We start from the raw sequence: 21,021 nt of genomic DNA on the forward strand, positions 1-21,021 counted from the left end.
TATTTCAAGTAAGTTTGGGTTTTATATGACGGGTCTAACCAGGTACCAATTTACCATTAAGACATTTAGATTGTATCACTAATAATATTTAGTAAATCAATGCTGGGTTTCTATTACTATATTCTTGTAATTAATATTAAATACAGTAAAGTAAAAAAAGAATGAAATGCTTTTCTGTTATAGCTATTGGCTAACAAAAAGAAATACATATTTTTCTTTATATATGGACATATCGTGTTTTAATTATAAAGTTCATCCACAACATATTTTAAAATAGTATTTCGTGTTAAAATAACCGTTATAAACATTATGGGTATTCCCCGTGGATATTGCCTATCTGGCAGCTCCATCAAACAGCTGTTTGCTATCGACTTTACAAAAATATAAATCGTTTTTTTGCAATAACGCATCGATTCTGTTTACTTGCGAGAAATATGCAAAATAGCCATCGAAAAGTGCTACAAAATGTAACAAACACCTAGCTGCAGACCCAAGATGATACCCTGGATGCGGGAGAAGTTCAACGAGAAACGGGCCAAGTGGTTGGCGCGTAGCAAGCGCAGCGGGGGTTCTCCGTCTGACGAAAGCCCTCGGAGCAGCAGTCATAGCCACAGCCAACGGACAGACGCCAGCGATGCGGAGAGCCTGAGCGGATCCTCCTTGAATGTCCACACGGCGGAGTCTGAAACGCAGACGGATGGCGGGATATCCGCTTCCAATTCACGGCCTCTTGTGGGCGGGGGCAGTTGCGTCCTAAGGACTCCATCGCCCGCTCGCCGGCGTCGCATTCACCTGGAGCTGCAACTGCAGCGACGAGAGGAACGTGCAGAGCATCAGAAGGCGGTGCCACAGGACTCGCCAACGCCCACTCACCAACAGCAGGCTAATGCGTAAGTTATCAAACCGAATGAACATGCTTAAGTTTTTCAAAGTGCTCACACGAATCAAATATTTGTCTTTCGAAATTCTCCGTTGGTTTATCACTACCCATCCAACTAAAACAAACTATGCAAAAACTGCGCAGTTTGTTTCTCAGGTTAGTAATGCTATAGATATTATGCTACCTTTTAATTAAACCCATTCTTTTTGGAAACCACTTAGAAAATCAGCCCATACAAATCGACCAGGTAGCTCTACTTCTGGGGAGGCAGACGATGCCAGCAGGCCCGGTGAATCTATCCTGGTGCGGGTGATCTGCCCCAGCTCTCGGGTTCTTATCTTCAAAACGGACGTTAATAAACGCCTAAACGAGCTGAAGAGTGAGGTGATTCTGGAACTGAGCGACGATCCCGACTCCATCCAGCTATTTGCTCCAGATGTGCGGCATCTTAATCCGCGATACCGTCTCTACCGGGCGGAATATTTCGGCGGCGAGCTTAACGAGGGCGACACGCTGGCCCAGCTAAAAGTTCGCAACAATGAGACATTTATACTCTCCCCTCGACGCAATACTCTGCCGCAGACTGTTTCCCGGATTCGTGAGGTTCCTGGCCCAAATGAGCAGCTGGTGGAGAGCGCCACCCGATACGTGCCCGTCAATTGCAACCAGCTGCCCACCATCGATATTAATGAAATCTTTCAGCAGTCGAATGTGAGTACAATTCTGGCTAGTTATTTGATTATTCTAATACTATTCCTTTTCTAGATCCAATACGATGTGCGAAAGGTGTTGATCTCTTTGGCTCAAGCTTCTGCGGCGGTTATAGGAGCTGGGCCCTATGCTCCACGCCTGATAGCTATGCTAAAGCAACGTTTGATCAATCGCCGAAATCAGCAAGCGGATACGCTGCAATGCCTCGTGGACATGGGCTTCAAGCGGGAGCTAGCCGCATTTGCCTTGAAAGCACACAATGGCATTTACTCGACCACGATGGAGTGGCTAATACAGAACCAAAACGAGGAAAACCCACAGGAGCCGCCGGGCATGAACATGCAGCACAGTCTATCTTCCATCTCACCCTCCACGATTGTCACCAATAATGTAAGTAGTAATTAAATCATCGCTTTTGATTAAATGACAGCCGTATTCTTTTAAAGGAAACCATTGAAAACACTGCTGCCTTGATTGAGATTGTACGAATCTACAGCCACCGGGATTCACCTCCCAGCGATGAGATTGTGGAATCGCTTACAGAAATGGGCTTCGAGGAGACGGCAGTGCTCGCGGCGCTGAAGAAAACTGGCAACAACAAGGCATCCGCGTGCGAATGGTTGTGCGACAATCGATCGGGTAGCGTTATTGAATTGCGTGAAGGCTTGGCGCCCGATTCGCCCATCCTAAAGGTGATCCTGGAAATGCCACAAGTCCAGATGACCCTAAGCAATCCAAAGACTTTTTTGGGTAGGTCCATCTGATTTAGATAGAAACAGTTGAAATCGAAACTAATTGCATATACGTTTACAGCATTTCTTGGCATCCTGGAAAACGAACATGCGATACGCGTGTGGCGTGGCGACAACGACACAACCTCGGTCATCACACATATCCTGCAAAAGTACCATGAGGAGAAGCATGTGCTTGGCATCAATCAGTTCTACACGAACCGCTGGTGAAAGATGCCGCTAAGTGGCTTTACTATGAGATTAACCAAATTATATTTATACATATACATACACACACCCGAAGTGCATGGCTGTAGCTTGGTCCATTTTGGAGCTCTAATTATACATTGTGTATGTGCCCGTATGTAAAGAGTATTTTTGTAGCCAAAAACCATGAAAGTAATCTGCACAAAGCCAAAGATGCAATCGCTTCGCCAAGAGCACGCGGCTGCACTCTACAAACGCTTACCGATCAGTACGAATTGCATTTTATACATATACATATATACATAAATATAAATTGTAACTAGATCTAGCCAGGCCTTCATCCTACAATTGTATTAGGTTAAACAATAATAACTCTATTCATCTAGTTTGCTAGCTCATCTTCAGCCGAATCTCGCACTACATTTAGAAAATGTCACATACTACATCCCACAGAAACATCCCATCAGTTTATAAGCGATCGTACTTGTGGTGATTTCAGTGCGTTGTAATCCCAGGTTGTTAAACCATCAACTTGAACTCAAAGTATTATTTTGTAAACCAAATATTCAAATTTGCATAGTTTTAACAAGATGCAAATAAATCAATTAGTTTTTGATACAAAACAAAAGAATTAATGTTTCTTTTTTTCCAGATTATGTCGGTACTAAGGTGTAAGGTGTAACTTTTTATATAGTTCATAAGATTACATTGTTTGATGACAGTCGTTCTCGTCTAGCCAAAAGTTATTTTGTGTTTATTCTTAAGCCAACAGTTAACCAGTAGTTCTCAAAATTGGGGGATTCTTTGTGCTTATAGCAAATTGATACGCATGACTCAAGCTCCTTTGAGTTCACCACGGCGTATGAGTAATATTTACAGACACTTTTAACCAAAATGTGATAAGTTGGTCGGTACTTATTCGCAATTTAGAGCATATGTAAAGCTAGACATTTTCCATTACTCTTTCTAGTAATTTGTACAAATGGAATTGCTTTGTTAGCAGAGCAATTTGGATCTCTGCTGAAATATTTTGCTATTGCGCTTTTAATGTACAATTACAATTAATTTTCCATGCGGCCGCACATTTTTCATTTCATTATTCCAGCTGCAACATGAGAGTATACAAAAACAGTGAACCAAAACTATTCTATTCAATTGTTGCACTCCTTTTTCCACATATAATTCATTGTTTTCAGCCTGGACGGGGAAAATAGTTGGATACATTTTAATTTATGTTAAGCGCGCTTATTAAGTGGTTGTTGCAGTGGTTGTGTATCCATGAATAAACTTTTCCTATCTGGTGACTTTTAATTAATATTTGCGCGCAATATTTTGGTTGTTTAGGATATAAATGTGTGCAAAGAGCAAATTATTTATGGTCAGCTCGTGTTTTTATTAAATGTTTGCGGTTGCATGTTGCATCTGCAACAAAAGCAAAGCCCAGCGGATGCGTACAAAGTATCTGCAAGCTTCGCCTAATGGCCCTTGGCGATTGCCATGCAAATCTATCTCTAAAAATTGATGACGCATGCAGCGGGCGAGGATGGAAATATACTATAATAAATCATCTGGACCCCTGCCAAGCGGTCTCTGTTAATGCACCGAGAAAAATTCTACCTATCTATTATGATAGCTAAGTAAGTTTGAAATCAGTATCATCTCGTGTGTTACTTGCATGTGCTTAAAGTTTTATCTTAAAACTCCGATGAAAAATAGATGCCCCATTTTTTTTTTGGGTGCACGTTTGGTGATTGCTCCTAAAAGTGGCCAGGGCAAATGAGTTTTTGATATTATCTTTTATCAAAAGACGAAATGCATTGACAAGGACGACGAGCGATGAACATCGCCCAGCTAATCCTCCCCCGCAGCGAAATGCCCCCGCTCCGAGTTGCCTATAAAAAACATCCAAGCGCCATCTGGAGTTTTCCGAGGGTAGAATTGTGTGTTATTGAAGAGTCGTGTGGCTTTGGCAATTTCCGCTGCATATTTGCAGGCGCCGCAAATTTATGAACAGCTTTATATTGACGATATCACACCATCCCACCCACAGAATGCGAAACAATGCTGGGAATCGGATTGGCGATGGGAATAGGAAAGACATCCGGCCAAATTCCGCAATTTGTATGAAAATGAAAATGTTTTGTCATTTCGCATTCAATGATTTAAAATTCCTGTCGCATGCGTTTTTCGCGAGCTTTCCATGTTTATATTTGCCATTAAAGGCAGCAAGCCGAATAACTTCATCGAATGGCCCTCTTAAAAAATTGCATTTAATATGCATTAATAGCAACACGACCTCATCAGCATCCAAAATCGAATGTGTGTAATGAAATATTAAAATTGGTACAAAACAAAAGACGTGACATTTTGTCAGCGCCGAAGGGCAAAATTATTTGTATTGTATACATAAATGCAGGAAATAAATGAGTAGATAATCTGCACAATATCCTATTTCCACAAGCATTATATTACAACAAAATTTAATGAAATAAATAAAACCTATAGATATATATATGAATTGAATATATAATCAGAAGATAAACAATGTGCTTAAAAGTAGTAAACTTTATGACGAATACACCCCCGATCTTTTTAATTACACAGTCCCATTTGGAACCAATCTGATAATGGTTCTTAAGAGAAAGATTTAGTATTCAACATCGCATCTGTGCGTCCGACGAGGGAAAATCCCTCCTTCATCAAGAAAACCTCAGACCAATTAACCATTTAAAAGCGAATCGAACTCCCCTTCATAAGCAAACATTGCCCAATTTCGACCCTTGTCGCAAATATTTCATTTATATGCCATAAATACTTGTATAAAACTTTCAACGCGACATGAAAATTAAACGAAATGGCCCAGTCCTATCCCCTCTACCATATCCCATATCCTGAATGTCCTATATGTCCTGGAATTGTTTGTCTTTACGGGTAGCAAATAAAAATTCTGCTTTAACGCATGAAATCACACAAAGATACTAAAAATTTGAACATGCAAGTTTATGTTGGGCAAACGGCATGGAGTCTGCGGCAAGGATAAAATGTCCTCCAAATGGTTGGAAGTGGGTGCTGCCGGCGGTTGTTGCGGGACGCACGTAGAACACAGACACACACACACACATGCATACCAAACAGCAACAATAGTAAACAAAGCGCCGCAGTTTATGACGCAGTAGGCCAAAGTCCCCGGCCTCATAAATATAAAAATTAGTTGCCGGTCAGTTAGCAAGTGGGTGGTGTGGGCGGTCCGTTTCGCTTCGGTCTCGACTGGAGGAAGGCCACGCTGGCCGCCCACAATTAATTAATTAGTTCAGTTGACAAAAATTGCGGTGTTGCCCGGTGGGCGGAGGTCGACGGGTTGCGTCGGGTTGGGGCGTGGCAGGGTCCTGCGGCTGGCCCGGCATGTGTCTGTGATTGGACTGGCTTACCCAGGAGCTCTTTTGCGTGAGTGTGTGTTTGCGGGTGGCCAAATGGACGGGACTCTAATTATGTTCATGCGCAACTCGAAATGTGAAAGGACATGCAGGGATTTTTGCATGAGGGGAAATCCAAAGGAGTAGGTAGTTTTTACTGTCAACTCACTTGCTGGACTAACACTGTTAGAAAGAGTGAATTCGTGTCAGAGAAAGTGTTAAAAACTAGGCCATAAAAAAATTATTTTGAACTATATGAGAAAACAATGAACAAGCTATCGATATTACAAGGATATTTTGTAAAATTGTATATACTTATGCAGCGATAATTATCCCAACGATCTTAGTTTTTAATTCATATTATGGAATTTATCTATATTTTTTCTCGTTCACGAAATTTCCCTGCATAAACCCAATGCTTATGTTGGTGTGTGTTAGCCTCATATTTATGCACATGTGTGAGTGTAACTGCTTTTGGGCCCTCGTCCTTTGTGGGTGTCATTTCAGTTTCAAGGGTCGTGGGCAGCCGGGGGTCAACTGTTTTCATAAGCGTAGCAAATATTTTCACAAGGCCAATTAGTGGGCAGCCCCCAGTTGACCGCAGCTGCTGAGAGTTTTCCCGCCCATTTTCCTCTGCAGCAGCCCAAGTTCTTTTCCTCTTCTTCCGCTTCCGGCCGGCACAGTTATAAAATTAATAAAAAGCACCCAAACTTTCCAGATTGCTTCTTCCCTTTCTGGCCAGTTCCTAAAAACTATAGCGCCGTCCCCCTTTCGCCTAAACAGCTGATCACATTCTAGTTTTTGTCAACGACTTTTCCGTGTGACGCAACATACTTGCGAACACAAAGTGGAAAAGTGAAAAAGGCAAAAGCAATAAAGTTTTCAATTGTTTCTTTCGCACTCTATGCAATAGTTTCCTCTGGCATCCTCTTCTTATTTTACTTTTCACGGAAAGTTTTTTAGCTGGCGCTGACTTTAAGTGCAATTCAGTGCCGAGGACAAGAAAACCTCAAAAACTAAAAAAAAAAAGAAGAAAAAAAGAACGTTGGAAAATGCTAAAAACTTTTTCCCACTTGCCGCTGACTTTTCCACTGTGTTCTATTCTGTTTTGCGGCTGCCACATTCGTTTTGTTTTCTCCAGTTTAAAAACGCATTGCCAAATGTGTCACACAGAAGTTATTGTTCGTGTTGTGCTTTTCCCTTGCTCCTTTACCGTTATTTCGCCTGACACAATGCGAGTGCCGTTATTTCAGAGCGCCGAACTGTGAGCGTGCGAGCGGTGGAGTGCAGTAGCATGCGGTTGCTTTGTCTCCTGCATTGCACATTTTGCACTTGACACGATGCAAAACGAACGAGAGCGAACGAGACGGCCTGGCAGTCAGGAGTCGAACGGTACTTGGCGGGTCAGTGTGCCCAGCTCTACCTCCCACCACTGCCGCCCATCCGGCACAAAGGACCCGGGAAACAAACAGCTAAAATGCAACTGGGTTGAGTGTCTTAATGCGTGGCTAAATGCCGACATTCAGCAGCTTTCCATTTTACAAAGTATTCATTTTAGATGAAATGGTTTTTCGGTTGGCACCAGATGTGAAAGGTGCACCCTCTGACCTTCTATGTGCATTTCGCAAATGGTACAGTGGCTTGTTTTGTTGACAATATATCATAGCAAGCCCTTAAATCACCCAGCCATGACAATGAAATACAATTGCAATTTCCCGTGTCCAGCCTCCGTGCCCTAAATCCTGACAAATGAGCGAAATTTCATAGATCAGAGGATATTAACGTGTATTATTTTGTTTTAATAAACATTTGGAATATATTCAGAAAAGCAGGAGGAGAGCACGCTTATGCAGATTGAGTTCTCTATATAAATTTAAATGAAATTAGAAATATGGAACTGGTAAAAAAAAATCAGAGCTGTCAAACCAAAGGTATAAAATAATTTTTGATTATTATTATCTAAACATATAAAACGTATATTTATAGAAAATACAACGAAGTTATGTTTATCAACGCGTTCCGTTTCTAAATCCACTTAAGTATGTTGGGTAATTAAAAGTGTCTGATTAAGCACCATATGTGTAAGTCGCTGTTGAAACCTTTAATCCTTCGAATGACAAGTGCTACCGCCCATCACTTGCAGATTGTTTTTAAAGGAGAGCTTAGCTGAAATCAGTTAGCCTATTCCCAGGCTTTTTAAGCCGATCTGACGCTTAGAAGACGGGCTCCCACTGAGCCATCGATACGGCGGGGTCCCATGACGGATTAATTTTTAATGAGCCAGTTAGGCAAAAATTAATGAGGCAGAGGCCAACAAAACGCCCACTCTTCCTTCGTCCGCTCCCCCGGCTGCGGTCTCACGTGCCTCCCCAATAAATCATCATTGCCAAAAGCCAACGGCAACAAGAGCACAATGAAATACAATTGCAATTTCCCGTGTCCAGCCTCCGTGCCCTAAATCCTGACAAATGAGCGAAATTTCATAGCTCAGAGGATATTAACGTGTATTAGCGCGAGACGAAGGCGAATGCATTAAGTCAACTAACTGTGGTAAATAGAGGGGAATCAACTAGATGGCGATCCTTCGAGGGCACGTTGCATGCAGCATCAAATTTGCTGCTTCATTTATAAGGATTACCGCCCCGCAGCAGTAAAAACTCATAACAAAATTACTTGCAAGAAATGCAACAAGCTCAACTATAAGTAGAAGATATACTTTACCTACCCTCATTTTGGTTGGCTAGGAAATTGGCGCCGTGGGTGGATGTAATTCCGGGTGGGTGGGTTTGCTGCTCAGTGCCCAGCAAACACGAATTATGCATTAGTTGGCCAGTTGTACTCTATGATTACAATGCTTTTTTGCAACACATCTCGAGGGTTGACTCTAAGAGGCTTTGAAAAGTCGGGCAAATATATGTGGAATCGGTTGGGGGCAATCAATCAAAATAGTTTCTATATAAGCTGTAAGTGCATGACTTCATTAAAAAACCTTGACCAGAAAAGTAAAAACAAATCTACGTTTTTTACTCAAAAACATGTAATCTATTAACCAAAGATATTACAAGTGTGTATCATGGGTACAATAAATCTTTCACATTTTCAAGATACATTTACCGAAATTTGGCAGAGTAACAACCCCGTTCTTCAAGCTTTCTCTGTTATCTCAGCCATGTAAGTTTATAAAGAGTTCATATCAGACAGGTGACTCAGCCGTTTCCCGAGGGAAACATTTACAAAAAGCCATCTTTCCAGACACCAAATTACTTTTAGTAGCTGCAGCTATTTTTTGAACCATTTAACAATATTCGAGGTGAATGTAAGCCGTAACTCCATTTTCAGGATACCGAAAGTAGCTGTTTGTCAGGTGTTTTTCGGTTTTCCCCATTTGCGGTGGAGCCATTAAAGTCAGCCACGATGTCAAAAAACACGACGATGCTGCTGCCAAGTTATTATAATTAAAGTAGAGTCGAGTCGAGTCGAGTCACAAATGACTGGAGGAGTTTTGCTTTCTTCGCATCGGCTTTATTGTTTCCTTTCTGGAGTTCTGTGAGATGTTATTTGAAAATTCGTTGTCGTCGATTCCTGGCTGTTTGTTGCCGTCGTTTGTCGTTTGCTGTTTGTTGTTTACTGCGCCAAGACAGCCACAAGAACAACAGAGTGTTGTGGCCAGAACAACTCAACAGCTTGGCTTACAACGGAAACGGCAATGGCAACGGCAACATCGGCAGCAACTGCGTGCTATATGCCTTTTTAACTTGATTTAATGAGTGCAGGGAGAGACATCAACAAGAAAAATGAAATAACTGTCATTGAAGACATGAAAAAGGGAGCCACGATGGGGTATAGACCATGTTGGCCCAAGTTTTCTGATGAGTTGTGTTCTGATGGAGCACGAGGCTGCGCTACTTAACTGCCAGGAAGGGTCCGTCCTTTCTCGGTCCCATCTACGGAGTCCTGGGTGTGGCATGGCGCAATTATGCAGCAAATTAACGCTTTATATTTATTAAAAGGAAACCCAAGAAAATGGGCCTGGGCGTGTCCCTCTGAAGAGGGGGATGAATGTGTCCACACGTAGACACTGAATTTTCTTTGACAGCTGGCAACAAAAAATGTGGTTGGCTGGAAAAGCTACCTCGCTTGCTTAAAAGCCTATCTATCCGTTTCCTTGTTGAAATTAAAATCTATGCTTATTGATATTTATGTTTGAGTATTAGCAAGAAAACATTTCACCAACCAGTTTTATCAGAAAAAGGCGCTACAAGGTCGGTAGTTCGTAAAATCAAAGGGCTGTTATCAGCAGACAATGGATTTTATGATGTTTGTGATTTATCGAAACTATCTATCTGTGTGATATCAAAATTGTATTGTTGAAGTAATGTGTTCAAATGCTAAATTGAAATAAAACATTTTTTGTTAACACGAGATACACAAGTATCCAAAAAAGGTTAAGCACTTAAAACCACTTATTCGAATTTCCATTAATGCAACGTATATTAATTGATAGGCCTTTAAAACCGCTTTAAATGCAAACTTTGAATCATCACTCCGATTAGTCATCCTTAGTTTCAGTCTATATTTAGCGTTTAGTTTACATAGTTTTTATAGCAATCATTTAACAACAGCACATTCTACATGATGACACACAGGCCACACTCCTCCATGACACAACAGGCTCCTAGCAGCATGCAGCACTCGGCGTCACTGGGTCCTTGGGGGGGTCCTGGCTGATTGTAGCTGGGTTGCTCCACCACAACCACCGGCTGGTTGTAAACGGGCGAGGGCATTATCACTTCCACAGGGGGCGGGGGTCCAATCACATTCACCACCTCCACGGGCGGCTGATAGTAGGGATCGATCACGTCCACCTGGTAGCCAGCGTTGTACATTCTCCTTGCTTTATTTTTTTTACTAATTTAATGACGAATACTCCTAGTTGGTAACTAGTAACTGGCCTAAACTGCTCGACTAAGTGAACCCCGTTCGGTAACGGGCCTTTAACTGAAACATCGAACGCAAATGGTTGGCGGTTTGGTGGAAATATCTTACTCATTATTATCTAAAGCCGGTAGGCATTTGATCAATGCCCTGCCCTGATTACGAATTTGTGTACACGCCAAAAACATAGAAAAAGTACAGGTATAGTGGGACACATTTGAATATTCATAGAAAAACACACAATTATTTAAAAATTCATTCTCCTTCATCAGTTTCTTTCAATCTAAATATCCAAATTGTTAAAAATCAATAAAAAGAGGTCAATCATAGCCTGCATTAACCAATGCAAAAAAATCGATCGCTAGATTTTAAAAATTCATTCGAACGATTTACCCCACTTGTTGTCTCCAAACTTTGCCCCAAACCGCTTTCTAAAAAAAGCCAGTACTGGTATTTCCATTTTTATTAAGTTTACTTGTTAGGTCAAGCATCTCAAATAATTTAAATCAAACTTGGAAAAAACAGGTTAAAAATGTTTCCTACTATTTGTTTTTTCCAGCCTGTTCACTTAGATATCAATACCACGGTTTTCCGTCTGAATTATCACAGTGCGTATGAGTAATAAGGTTTGGGCTTTAGATAAACGTTTGGCAAAGAAGCATTGCGAGTCAGAAATTATGTTAAATGAGCAGACTACAAACTTTGGAAAAAGGCACTCGCATTCGTTGTCGGACTCCCGCCCACATAATGTCCCACTTTGGGGACCCTCGTCAAAATATTTGGGGCGAGAACTCCGACGCTGCGGTGCAATTCAAGAGCCAAGAGTCATAAAATCCTTTATCAAATGAGAGCAGCATGGGCCTGGAACCGGAGTTGGCAGCACTCTTGACACATTTTCCGCTTTTATTGGCAAATTGAGAAACATATAAATAATAACTCGGAATGTGAACTAACTTTGAAATGATGTGGTGAGCATTTCCAGCAGCCAAAAAGGATTGTCCCCCTGCTCGGGCGCCATAAAACTACAAATTTTTGTGGCATGTTATTAAATTTGGCTTTTTATTATATTGTGGTACTTTCGCATTGGGATTTATGTAAGACAATATGTTACCAAGCGTGTTCCCTTCGCCAAAAAAAAAATGGCAACCAGAGTGTGAGCCCTACACAGCGTTATTTATAACGAATCGTAAAATTTTATTGCACGAAAAAACTGTGAATTGTTTGCGGCCTCCATACACATAGAAAGTTAATTTAACGTAACGAATTAGGGGATCTGAGGTCCTTTGCCCTTCGTCTTTCACATGATGGTGCAGCAGCAACAGCATTCGCCACACTGACAGCAACAGGGGCAGCAAGGACAACAACAGCAGCTGTTATCCTTGGGAGGAGGCGGCGGCGGAGGAGGTTGCACGATCACCGTCGTCGAGGGTTGGGGTGGCACTTGCACCACCTCCACAACGCGAGTTCTGTGGTCCATTGCGATTGTGTGTAATCCGGTTGTTTTTAATTATAAACTATACTTGTTGCACCGCACGCGTTTAGTTCGGCACTGGTCATATTGGTGGGATTGTGCTATTATAGCCGCGCTCTGGGCAATCTCTGCTATGGGTCTTATCTATAGATAAAAGCAACTGGAACTCTTATCAGTGGCCAGCGATTTGTGTGAAGTACCTAGCGGTTCGTTCGTTGGTGTCTCACCTTGGTTGTCTAACCAGCTTTATGATAGAAAACTACAAAATCGATTGGTTATTTATTACATGATTTTATTTTCGAATTCGTTGCATTCAAGCGTTGTTGTTCAAATAAACAAAACTCTTTCTTGTAGCTTACAAGTTATGCAAAATCTGATAAAATACTGATAATTTTTATCGGGTTTGCTTTATACGGTATTATCTGCTGTTTATTTTTCTTGCAATTCAACAAACATATAATAAAGCACTTTTACGTATTTTACTTTGAATGTGATTATTGTAATTTTCCAAGCCCTAAGATATCTATATATTTGGTTATTTATATTATATATTTTATACTACATTCTTAGTTATTTTCTTTTACTTGTAGTCAGATTTGCACTTTAATTAAACTCGTGTTTGGCACTCCCATTCTCCTATGAGTTTATCAAATGAATGACTCACATTACACAAACTATCAGGGGAAACTTGAAACACACAAATGTCGCATAATGCCAAATGGGGCAGCTAATTATATATGCCACCTTATCTGAGCACTCAAACCTATATCCGACGACGCATTTTGCATTCAAAACCAACCATTCGAGTGGCCCCATCAGCATCAGCGGCCACATCAATTTCGGGCGAATAGTTCCTCGTTGCTATCAAATAGCGGAGATCTCAATTAAAATTTTCACCCAACACCGCAGATGGGGTATGTGTGAGGTGGTTGGTTGGATTTTGGAGGGGCGTTACCTTGCTAAAATTAATAAAAATATATATTTTTGAGCGCCCTTCGTGCAATGGCGATGATAATTAGTGTACGTGATTCTATTTACTTCGACTGGGCCACCAAACCTCAATTGATCCCCGTAGCATCCCCAGTTGGGAAAGGGGTTGGTTGGCTGGGTGGCTGGTCGGTTGGTCGGAGGGTCCTTTAAGCCAAGGGAATGTCCCTGTGTGTTTGAAGGGTGTAATATGATATGCGCGTAAAAAATATAGTACGTGTGTGCGTGACAATGGCAACAACGTGCGGCAGATCCCTAAAAAAGGAACGGATGGGGAACATCGGTTTTGGGGGACCGGCGACGAATGCCGGGTGTCAAAAATGAAACTACGCCTGCTCGGAATTTTAAAATAAGCAAATGAGTTTTAGCTTGATGAAAGCCAGCAAGAACAGTAAGCAACAGCACAGCACCCCATAAATATTTATAAACTTTCCTCTGTCATATAAATACAGGGTCATTAGTTGGCTTGCGCACCTTTCTCCAGAGGTTCCATTCCCTCCTCGAGGATAATAAAAACGAACTAGGCGGCAATTTAAATTCCGCTACTAATAGAGTCGTTACTTTCCTCCGACTCGAAGAACATGGGGTTCACGCAGATTTATTATTGGGAGGCATTTTTAAAACCGGAAAGGGGAGGTGGGAGCTCTGTTGTTTTAACCAATGAAAGCAACAGTTAAGAACTGCAGTAAAGCAAAGAATCCATTAAAAATATTACAAATCAGGCAAATAAGTTTCCTTATTATCAGCCATGAAAATATTTTAAATCCACTGATCTGGTTCTTAAATAGAGTATACGCAGTGTTGTCCAAACGCAACAAAGGTAGGTTACCTTTGGTCAGAACCAAGCCTATTGGCACTGTTTCTGTATAGACACATAGATTATATATACACTAACGTATAAAAATGACAAAGCAAAATGGCGAAAAGTGGCAGTAAAAAATAAAATGCGCTGCCGCAAAAGTGCCATTTGTGGCATAAACACATGCGCGCCAAAAACTTTGATAAGACAAAAGCCGAGCCGAGGCTACCGAACCAGGTAGGCAATAGCTGGCAGGTGGGCAGGCGTGCCATGTGGGTGGTTGTTAAAAAAGTGGCATGCGGCAGGATGAAGGCCAAGAACTTTGCCAAGAACGACGGCAGCGGGAAAGCCAGAGTGGAAATGTCGCAAGAATGAACTTCGTCGTTGGATCCTGCGACCGCAGTGTGCCACTAAATGCTGCCACTAAATGTGTGCCAAGTATTATTGCAGGTGCCGCCAGGTGCCTATCTGCACACACACACATCCATACACACACACACACACGCGTGTGTGTGCCAGCTCTCTGCCGAAATTGCCCAAGGATCACGAGGAGCAAAAGGAGCTGCTTCTTGAGGTGTTCGCCGCGCCAGCAGGACTGTCATAAAATTAGCACAATAAAAACACATAAATGCGGCACAAAAACATGAAAATCCACTTGTTATAATTTAATCGAGTTGATAGAATTTTTACGACTCTTTTCTCCAGGTATGCGTATATGTGTATGTAAGTTAGTGTGTGTTTCTTTCAGAGCCTTTGCTTAAAATGTGGGACAAAGTAAAAGTTTTAATCACACGTCGCCGTTTTATTGCTGGTCATGAAGATAGCAAATGCATTACGAACTTTACGTGGGATAAACTTTAGTTTAAATAGAAATGTTAATGAACGAAATCACTTACGTTTTACGAGCACATTTCCTTAAGCTCTTTAAAAATTGAGTTTCCATTTAGTAACAAGTTAAATTAAAACAAAAATATTTAAAATTTACATTTACTTGTTTGGTGTAACCGTAAAATAGTAAAACAAATGGAAAATAGTCAAGTATATAATATTAACCTCCTTGGGAGTCATCCTGGCCGCTGACCAGCGAGTGGGTGGCCACAGATTCCGACTTGCTCACCCGGCGCGACTGCATTAGGGTGGCCCGCTTGTTGATCGAATCCTCCGTGTTGCACGCCATGCAGTTCTCTATGAAGAGAATCAACTCTGAAGATTTCAGAAAATGGGCGATGGGAAGGGCATCTTCTAGGGCTTCCTTGGTCTGTTCCAGCTTGTGCAGAATGGCATTGGCCTTCACTATCTGAACCACACTGAGGAACTTCCACAGATTACTATTGCAGTTTTTGCTCTCTAAAATATATATAAAAAAAATATTAAAAGGTGTTACAATACGACATAGGAATTGATCAATACAAAGAATAATTTTACCTTTAATTGCCTTGCGAGCATTGTAAGTACACTCTGAATGACGTCCTTGGTCCAAATAAGATTGCGAAATCTGGTGCAACAAATAACACTTTTCGATTGAATACTTGGCAAAGACCATTCGATGTTCCAGACGCGCAGTTAACCTCCTGAAATATAAGGCATATTAAAGAAGTCTATATTAGGATGATGAGTATTTCTCTCGTACTTGGCCCTTGTAGTTGCTGGATCGTTGCCCTCAGGCTCTGGTGCTCGGTCCCCAAATGTCACAGGAACAAAATCCTTGATCCTTTCCACTGGCAGACGGAGCAGCCTTAGTATAGCATTACTACCATGGGGCGTGAAGCCTTTGGGCACTCGAAGCTGTTCGGCCAAAGTCAAAGCCATTGTGTTGTACACCTCGTTAAGGAACTCAAATTTCCAGCACATCACACGGGCCGTCTTCAGGACCACATATGTGCCCATTAGCTCCTCCACGAATTTCGACAATTGCTATGAAGAAGTAAATAATGCAATACTATCTATAACTAGTAGGTCAATTTTAAAATCACTCACCTGAACCTTCTTGGCCTTGCGGAGTGCCCTAATCTCCTTCAGAGCCTGGTTCATGTTACGATGTGTCTGATATTGTACGCGGAACAGGTAGGCCTCACGGTATTTATCCGACATGGCTTTATTGCCGTATTTCAGATAATTGACCAGGTAAAGTGGGGAGCGGGACTGCAGCATTTTCTGCGGACAGGGGAAAAACCCGGCTTAGGACCGACGGCTAAAAATTCCCATTATAATCCAGCTCACCATAAACTTGCGAACAATCTCGTATTGCTTGCTAGAAAGCTGCTGAAGGAAGTAAGAGGACTCCTTGCACTGCGGTAGCAAAAGGTTCGGATTCTTGCACAGCATCTTCATGAAGAGCACATCGATCCAGGAGTCGTTGATGTAACTCTGGTGGAAGATGTTAAAGGCGCGCTTCCTGCGGGCAATCTCCATGGGTGAGAGCATCTCCTCCGGAACCTCCGGAATACTCTGCACATCGCACTTGCCCTGCTCCTTCAGTATCTTCCACAAGGGTCGATTATCGACCCTTTCCCTTTCCTTGATCAAATCGTGAACAATGCTGACAGTCTTTAAATTCTTTGTAAAGAAGGCTGACATGGCCTCACCAGTCACATCTTTGATCACGCCATCCACCTATGTGTAAGAATTGATTCCATAATAATTTTCATTTGTTTTATATATTTCTTATATAAATATATTTAAAATATTTTTTAACGTTGAATCTTACCACTAACTGACGCTGCTCAAAGCTCTTTCTTTTATTACCAATAAAAACTCTCATATTATTATGCATCTCAGCCTTGCTGTTTTCGAACTGGTTTAGTTCGTAGAGTACATCACAAATATCGAGATTGATTATGGCCTTTTCCTCGCCATCCACACTGCGTGCGAGCTCTGTTAAATACAATTAAAATTAAATTAACTAATTATTAAAAAGTCCTTTCCAAATCCTTGAACTACTCACTGGCAGCTGCCCGGCTGTCATCCAGCGCACCCAGCATCTGGGCAGCCTTCCTCTTGCTCTGGCATCGTTTGTAGAGGGTCATGTGATCCGTTGGCTCCAAGGCGAGTGCCTTGTTTAGATAGTGCAATGCGAAGTTCTCCCGACGGCGGCGGGAATAGTACGTTCCCCAGTCCCTGTAAATGTCGTGGAGCACCTCGTCCGACCAGTCTATCTTCATCCATGGTGGCAAGGCCTCCTCCAAATTGGCCCTTGGCATCTCCACAATCGACGTCATTTTGGCTTCTTGTATTCACTAGTTTTGCCAAAATTCTCTTGGGTATCGTTTTCACGCTCTTAAAATGAGTATTGTGTACAACTTGGTAAAGTGTTAAAGTGTTATTAAAACTTGGATGTTAATTTTACTATAAATTTAATAAAGATTAAAACACATGTGGGTTGAAAGGAGTGTGATCTGTTGTGATATGTGCTGCTTAACATCAGTATTTTAAAAGAAAGTAAATTCAACGCTTCCTATGATTTATTAGGTTTTCCTTTATTTTGGTTATTAGTTCTGGTTTTTCCTAGTTCCCTGAATAGAATTGAATCAGCCGTAAAACGTTTTGTTTAATTCTTTTCTCCTATTTTGATCTAAGTTTTAATTTATACACAACTGTTTGTACTCCGAGGCACAACTAATGCTTGCCCCATATTATTAGTGTGGGCCTTCGTGTGTGTCAAATGGAAGTGGCAAGTGAGGGGGCGTCTCCGTTTCCTCTTCAACTTCGAATTCTGTCACACTTCTAATAAGCGCTTAAAAGCCACGCAAGGCTATCCAAAACCTGTGATTAAATGGGAAAACTAGGGGGAAGCCGGGGGTAAACCGCTGTGGAAATTTGACCGCAAGGCGAGTGACAGAAGTGGCACAGGCCACCCAATAATTGTGCATGCCCAGTGGCACCCGAGCAAAAGAAATCACTTAAAAACTCGCACAAACTCGCCACACGACCACCTATAAATTATGCTTCACACCCAGTTCAAATAGAAGTTGTAACAATGAAATTAAAGCCACCACAAAGGGCAGTGATAAGCGGTGGAGTGTTGGGGAAGTAGGGGCAACTCAACGCGATCATAAATCTAATGTGTAATAAATTTAAATAGCGAAATCATGCAAAAAGCAAAGGCAGGTCCTGTGGCTTAGCACACGCACAGGACTGCTTTTCTAATTTTTTTTCTTCTTTTTTTTCCACGACAATGACTACACTTTAGCGGCAAATTTGTGCGCATTGTCGCCGTATTATTTGCTATTATTTATGCCTTTTCCACTATTTACTTCCTTTCTTAGCGCCCGCCACGCCATTTTCAGGGGGAGGTATGCAAAAGTGGCCACTCCTTGGCCAAAGGAATAAAACCCACACATATACAGCTGCGATCAGTTTTATAGTAGTTTAATAGTAGTTTATAAAAAAACACAAAAAAAGTGTAACGTAAATATAATAATATAATATAAATAATATATAAAAAGTTATTAATTATTATGAAATTATAATGTATTTTAGCCAAAACTAACTAACAAAACAAAACTGATAAATACCATAAGATACAAACCGTACTAATTTGTTAATAAAGCATATTATGTTGATCCAGCACTATTTATATGACCGCAACTGTATCCACATACAGAACAGCCAGAAAAATACACTGGGAAAACCGCAGGCAATCATGGCTGGCTGACACTTATGGCGTGCTAAGCATTTGCGCTCGGAGAGGCTCGCGTGGATTTGAAACATTTTCACACAACATTCTCATATTTAGACGTCGCCCATCAGCCAGTGGAAATTCGCCTGCCGGTGTGTGGGTTTTGCCTTTTGCCAACCCGGCGATAATGTAAGCTCCTTTAAGCCCGAAATAAAGGACGCGAAAAGCGGACGCGAATGCGACCGCACCAACAACATGCAACGGCACACGCGACCCCAAACGAAAATCTGTGAAATGTAATTGTTACCATGAAAGCAGGGCCAACTCCCCTTTCACCGTTCCATTTGGCAAGGAAAACCCCCTTTTGAGGGCATTTTAAGTAAGTTTCGCAGTTTGATAATCGCCGGGCCTCAGCCGCCAACGCTGATATACAAATTGGCTTTTGCAATGACTTTATATATTTTACGAGTTGCGGTCCTTTTTCGAGAGAGCGTCCCTTCGTCCTTCAGTCCTTTAGCCGTTTTCCGTTTCGCATGTGAGCCGCCCTGTGATGCGATTATAAGGGAAAACTGATGCAGATAAAATTAATTGAATTCAAAAAGCCAAGCCATTGGTCTTGCTCCATCCGTTTTCTTGCCGAATGTGCCTGCACTTGGCTTGGCGAATTTTCGCCATACTTTTCTGGGTCATGTCATGGGTAAAGAAAATAGTTACATGGCCACGACTGGCTTTTCTTTATCAGGAATTAAAATCAAGTTGCTCCACTCGCATGAACTATATGTGCACTATGGCAAACTCAATGGCAAATTGACAAAATTAAATTGGTTGAAAGTTCGTATTCTACAATTATTAAGTACAATTGGCCTTATTGGTAAGGGCAGTAAATAAATTACAAATGGAGTTATGGCTTCAGAGGAAAGTCAATAGTCGTGTATTCCAGGAACATTTGAATTCTTTTTTGGATTTCCATAGAATAATGTTGATCGTTTGGGGGGACTTATAAACTTCCTCAAAATTTGAAAGCCATTATCTTATCGATTTACCAACAAACCTTTTATAAAATCGGAAATACCTTGGAATAGATTACCATTGAAAGTTACATTTGTTATCTCTAGTTTTATACTAAGGAATCCTAAAGCTGTTTATGTTACTTTGGAAATATCGTAATTTTAAAGGTATAATAGATAAAATGCTTTGGCACATTTCACAAAGTCCCAGTGGAAGTGTACTTTTTATAATTTTTGGAGCATAATCTTATCGCTAGAAAAAACTAGACGCACATTTTAAAAGATTAGTTTTCAAATAAAATTGTACATATGGCTATCTCAGGAGGAGACTTTAGAGGGGTTTTCCTCATTTTATTTGTCATGACTAATTCAGCCTCAGGCATTTACAAGGCCTTACTCATCGCCATGGTCATCATAATATCCCAATGTTTGTGCTAACAAACACTTCTATCGATTAGCAAGCAATACTATACAGATTAGATAGTCCTTATCTTTATGAGGCAGGTCTTGATTAGACTTGCCCTGACAATATGGATTTAGAGTTGGACCCATCCGCACGCTTTTCAAAGTTTTCGAAAATATCTGAATAATGCCTCCACCACACGGAGGACCTGGAGGACATGGACATGGTCATGGAGGACCCCCACATCATGGCGGACCCCCGCATCATGGAGGCCACCATGGACCGCCACATCACCATGGACCGCCCCATCATCACCATGGACCTCCTCGTCCGCGCTGCTGTTTCTGCACAATTTCATAAGAATTTATAAGGGAATTTATTAAAGATTGTAGTTTTAAGGACACTCACGGAATAAATACGAATGCCCCGAAGGAGTTCTGTAACTGTGTATGTGTTTAAGGTTAATAAGACGCCTAATTAGTGTAATCGAGTGCCTCGAGTGCTAAGCAATTAATGGCTGGCTAATCATTATGTGTCACCTCAAAACGCTTTAAAACCTCAAAAGCCGCTGCCATAATACAAGTGTACCAATGGCATCTGTGTGTTTTGTTGCGTGTCGGGAATGTGTGTGTGTGTCTGTGTACGTATTTGAGGGGGAGTGGATGGATGTGGTTGGAGGTGGAGATCCAGTAGCCATACACACACGCACTTCGCACTTAAGGTCGAACTGGTCGGTGGCTCTAATTTATAGCAGCCAAGTGGATGCCAAAGACCAGAAGACATACAAGTGCCATAAATTCTGGCAAAGGAACACATTATTTATACTGTCAACTGGTCCATATTTCGGATGGGAAATACT

The 21,021-nt window shown here is 41.5% G+C and overlaps 3 protein-coding genes across 4 annotated transcripts; 1 reads left to right on the plus strand and 2 right to left on the minus strand.

Moving 5' to 3' along the window:
• The first annotated feature begins 495 nt into the window (after positions 1-495).
• LOC6609983 (ubiquitin-associated domain-containing protein 1) lies at positions 496-3,160 on the plus strand. Of its 2 annotated transcripts, XM_032714818.1 has the most exons (6): positions 496-890; positions 1,025-1,036; positions 1,102-1,591; positions 1,646-1,981; positions 2,038-2,341; positions 2,405-3,160. In XM_032714818.1, exons 1-6 carry the CDS (start codon positions 496-498, stop codon positions 2,551-2,553), a joined length of 1,686 nt encoding a protein of 561 aa, XP_032570709.1. In that variant the 3' UTR covers positions 2,554-3,160. The 2 variants fall into 2 exon arrangements, with proteins under 2 accessions (XP_032570709.1, XP_002034619.1); XM_002034583.1 differs by lacking the exon at positions 1,025-1,036 and having other exon boundaries at positions 2,405-2,553.
• Positions 3,161-10,486: 7,326 nt separating this feature from the next.
• Positions 10,487-10,943, minus strand: LOC6609984. Its single transcript, XM_002034584.2, has one exon. It carries the CDS (start codon positions 10,826-10,828, stop codon positions 10,571-10,573), a length of 258 nt encoding a protein of 85 aa, XP_002034620.1. The 5' UTR covers positions 10,829-10,943; the 3' UTR covers positions 10,487-10,570.
• A 4,164-nt stretch (positions 10,944-15,107) lies between these two features.
• LOC6609985 lies at positions 15,108-17,552 on the minus strand. The gene is made up of 7 exons (XM_032716438.1): positions 17,079-17,552; positions 16,842-17,008; positions 16,355-16,747; positions 16,112-16,288; positions 15,765-16,048; positions 15,560-15,705; positions 15,108-15,481 (listed from the first exon to the last, which is right to left on the minus strand). The coding sequence occupies exons 1-7, from the start codon at positions 17,350-17,352 to the stop codon at positions 15,183-15,185; spliced, it is 1,740 nt and encodes a 579-aa protein (XP_032572329.1). The 5' UTR covers positions 17,353-17,552; the 3' UTR covers positions 15,108-15,182.
• Positions 17,553-21,021: the final 3,469 nt, after the last annotated feature.

The sequence above is a fragment of the Drosophila sechellia genome, chromosome 2R (genome assembly GCF_004382195.2).
Source record: "Drosophila sechellia strain sech25 chromosome 2R, ASM438219v1, whole genome shotgun sequence".
NCBI lineage: Eukaryota > Metazoa > Arthropoda > Insecta > Diptera > Drosophilidae > Drosophila > Drosophila sechellia.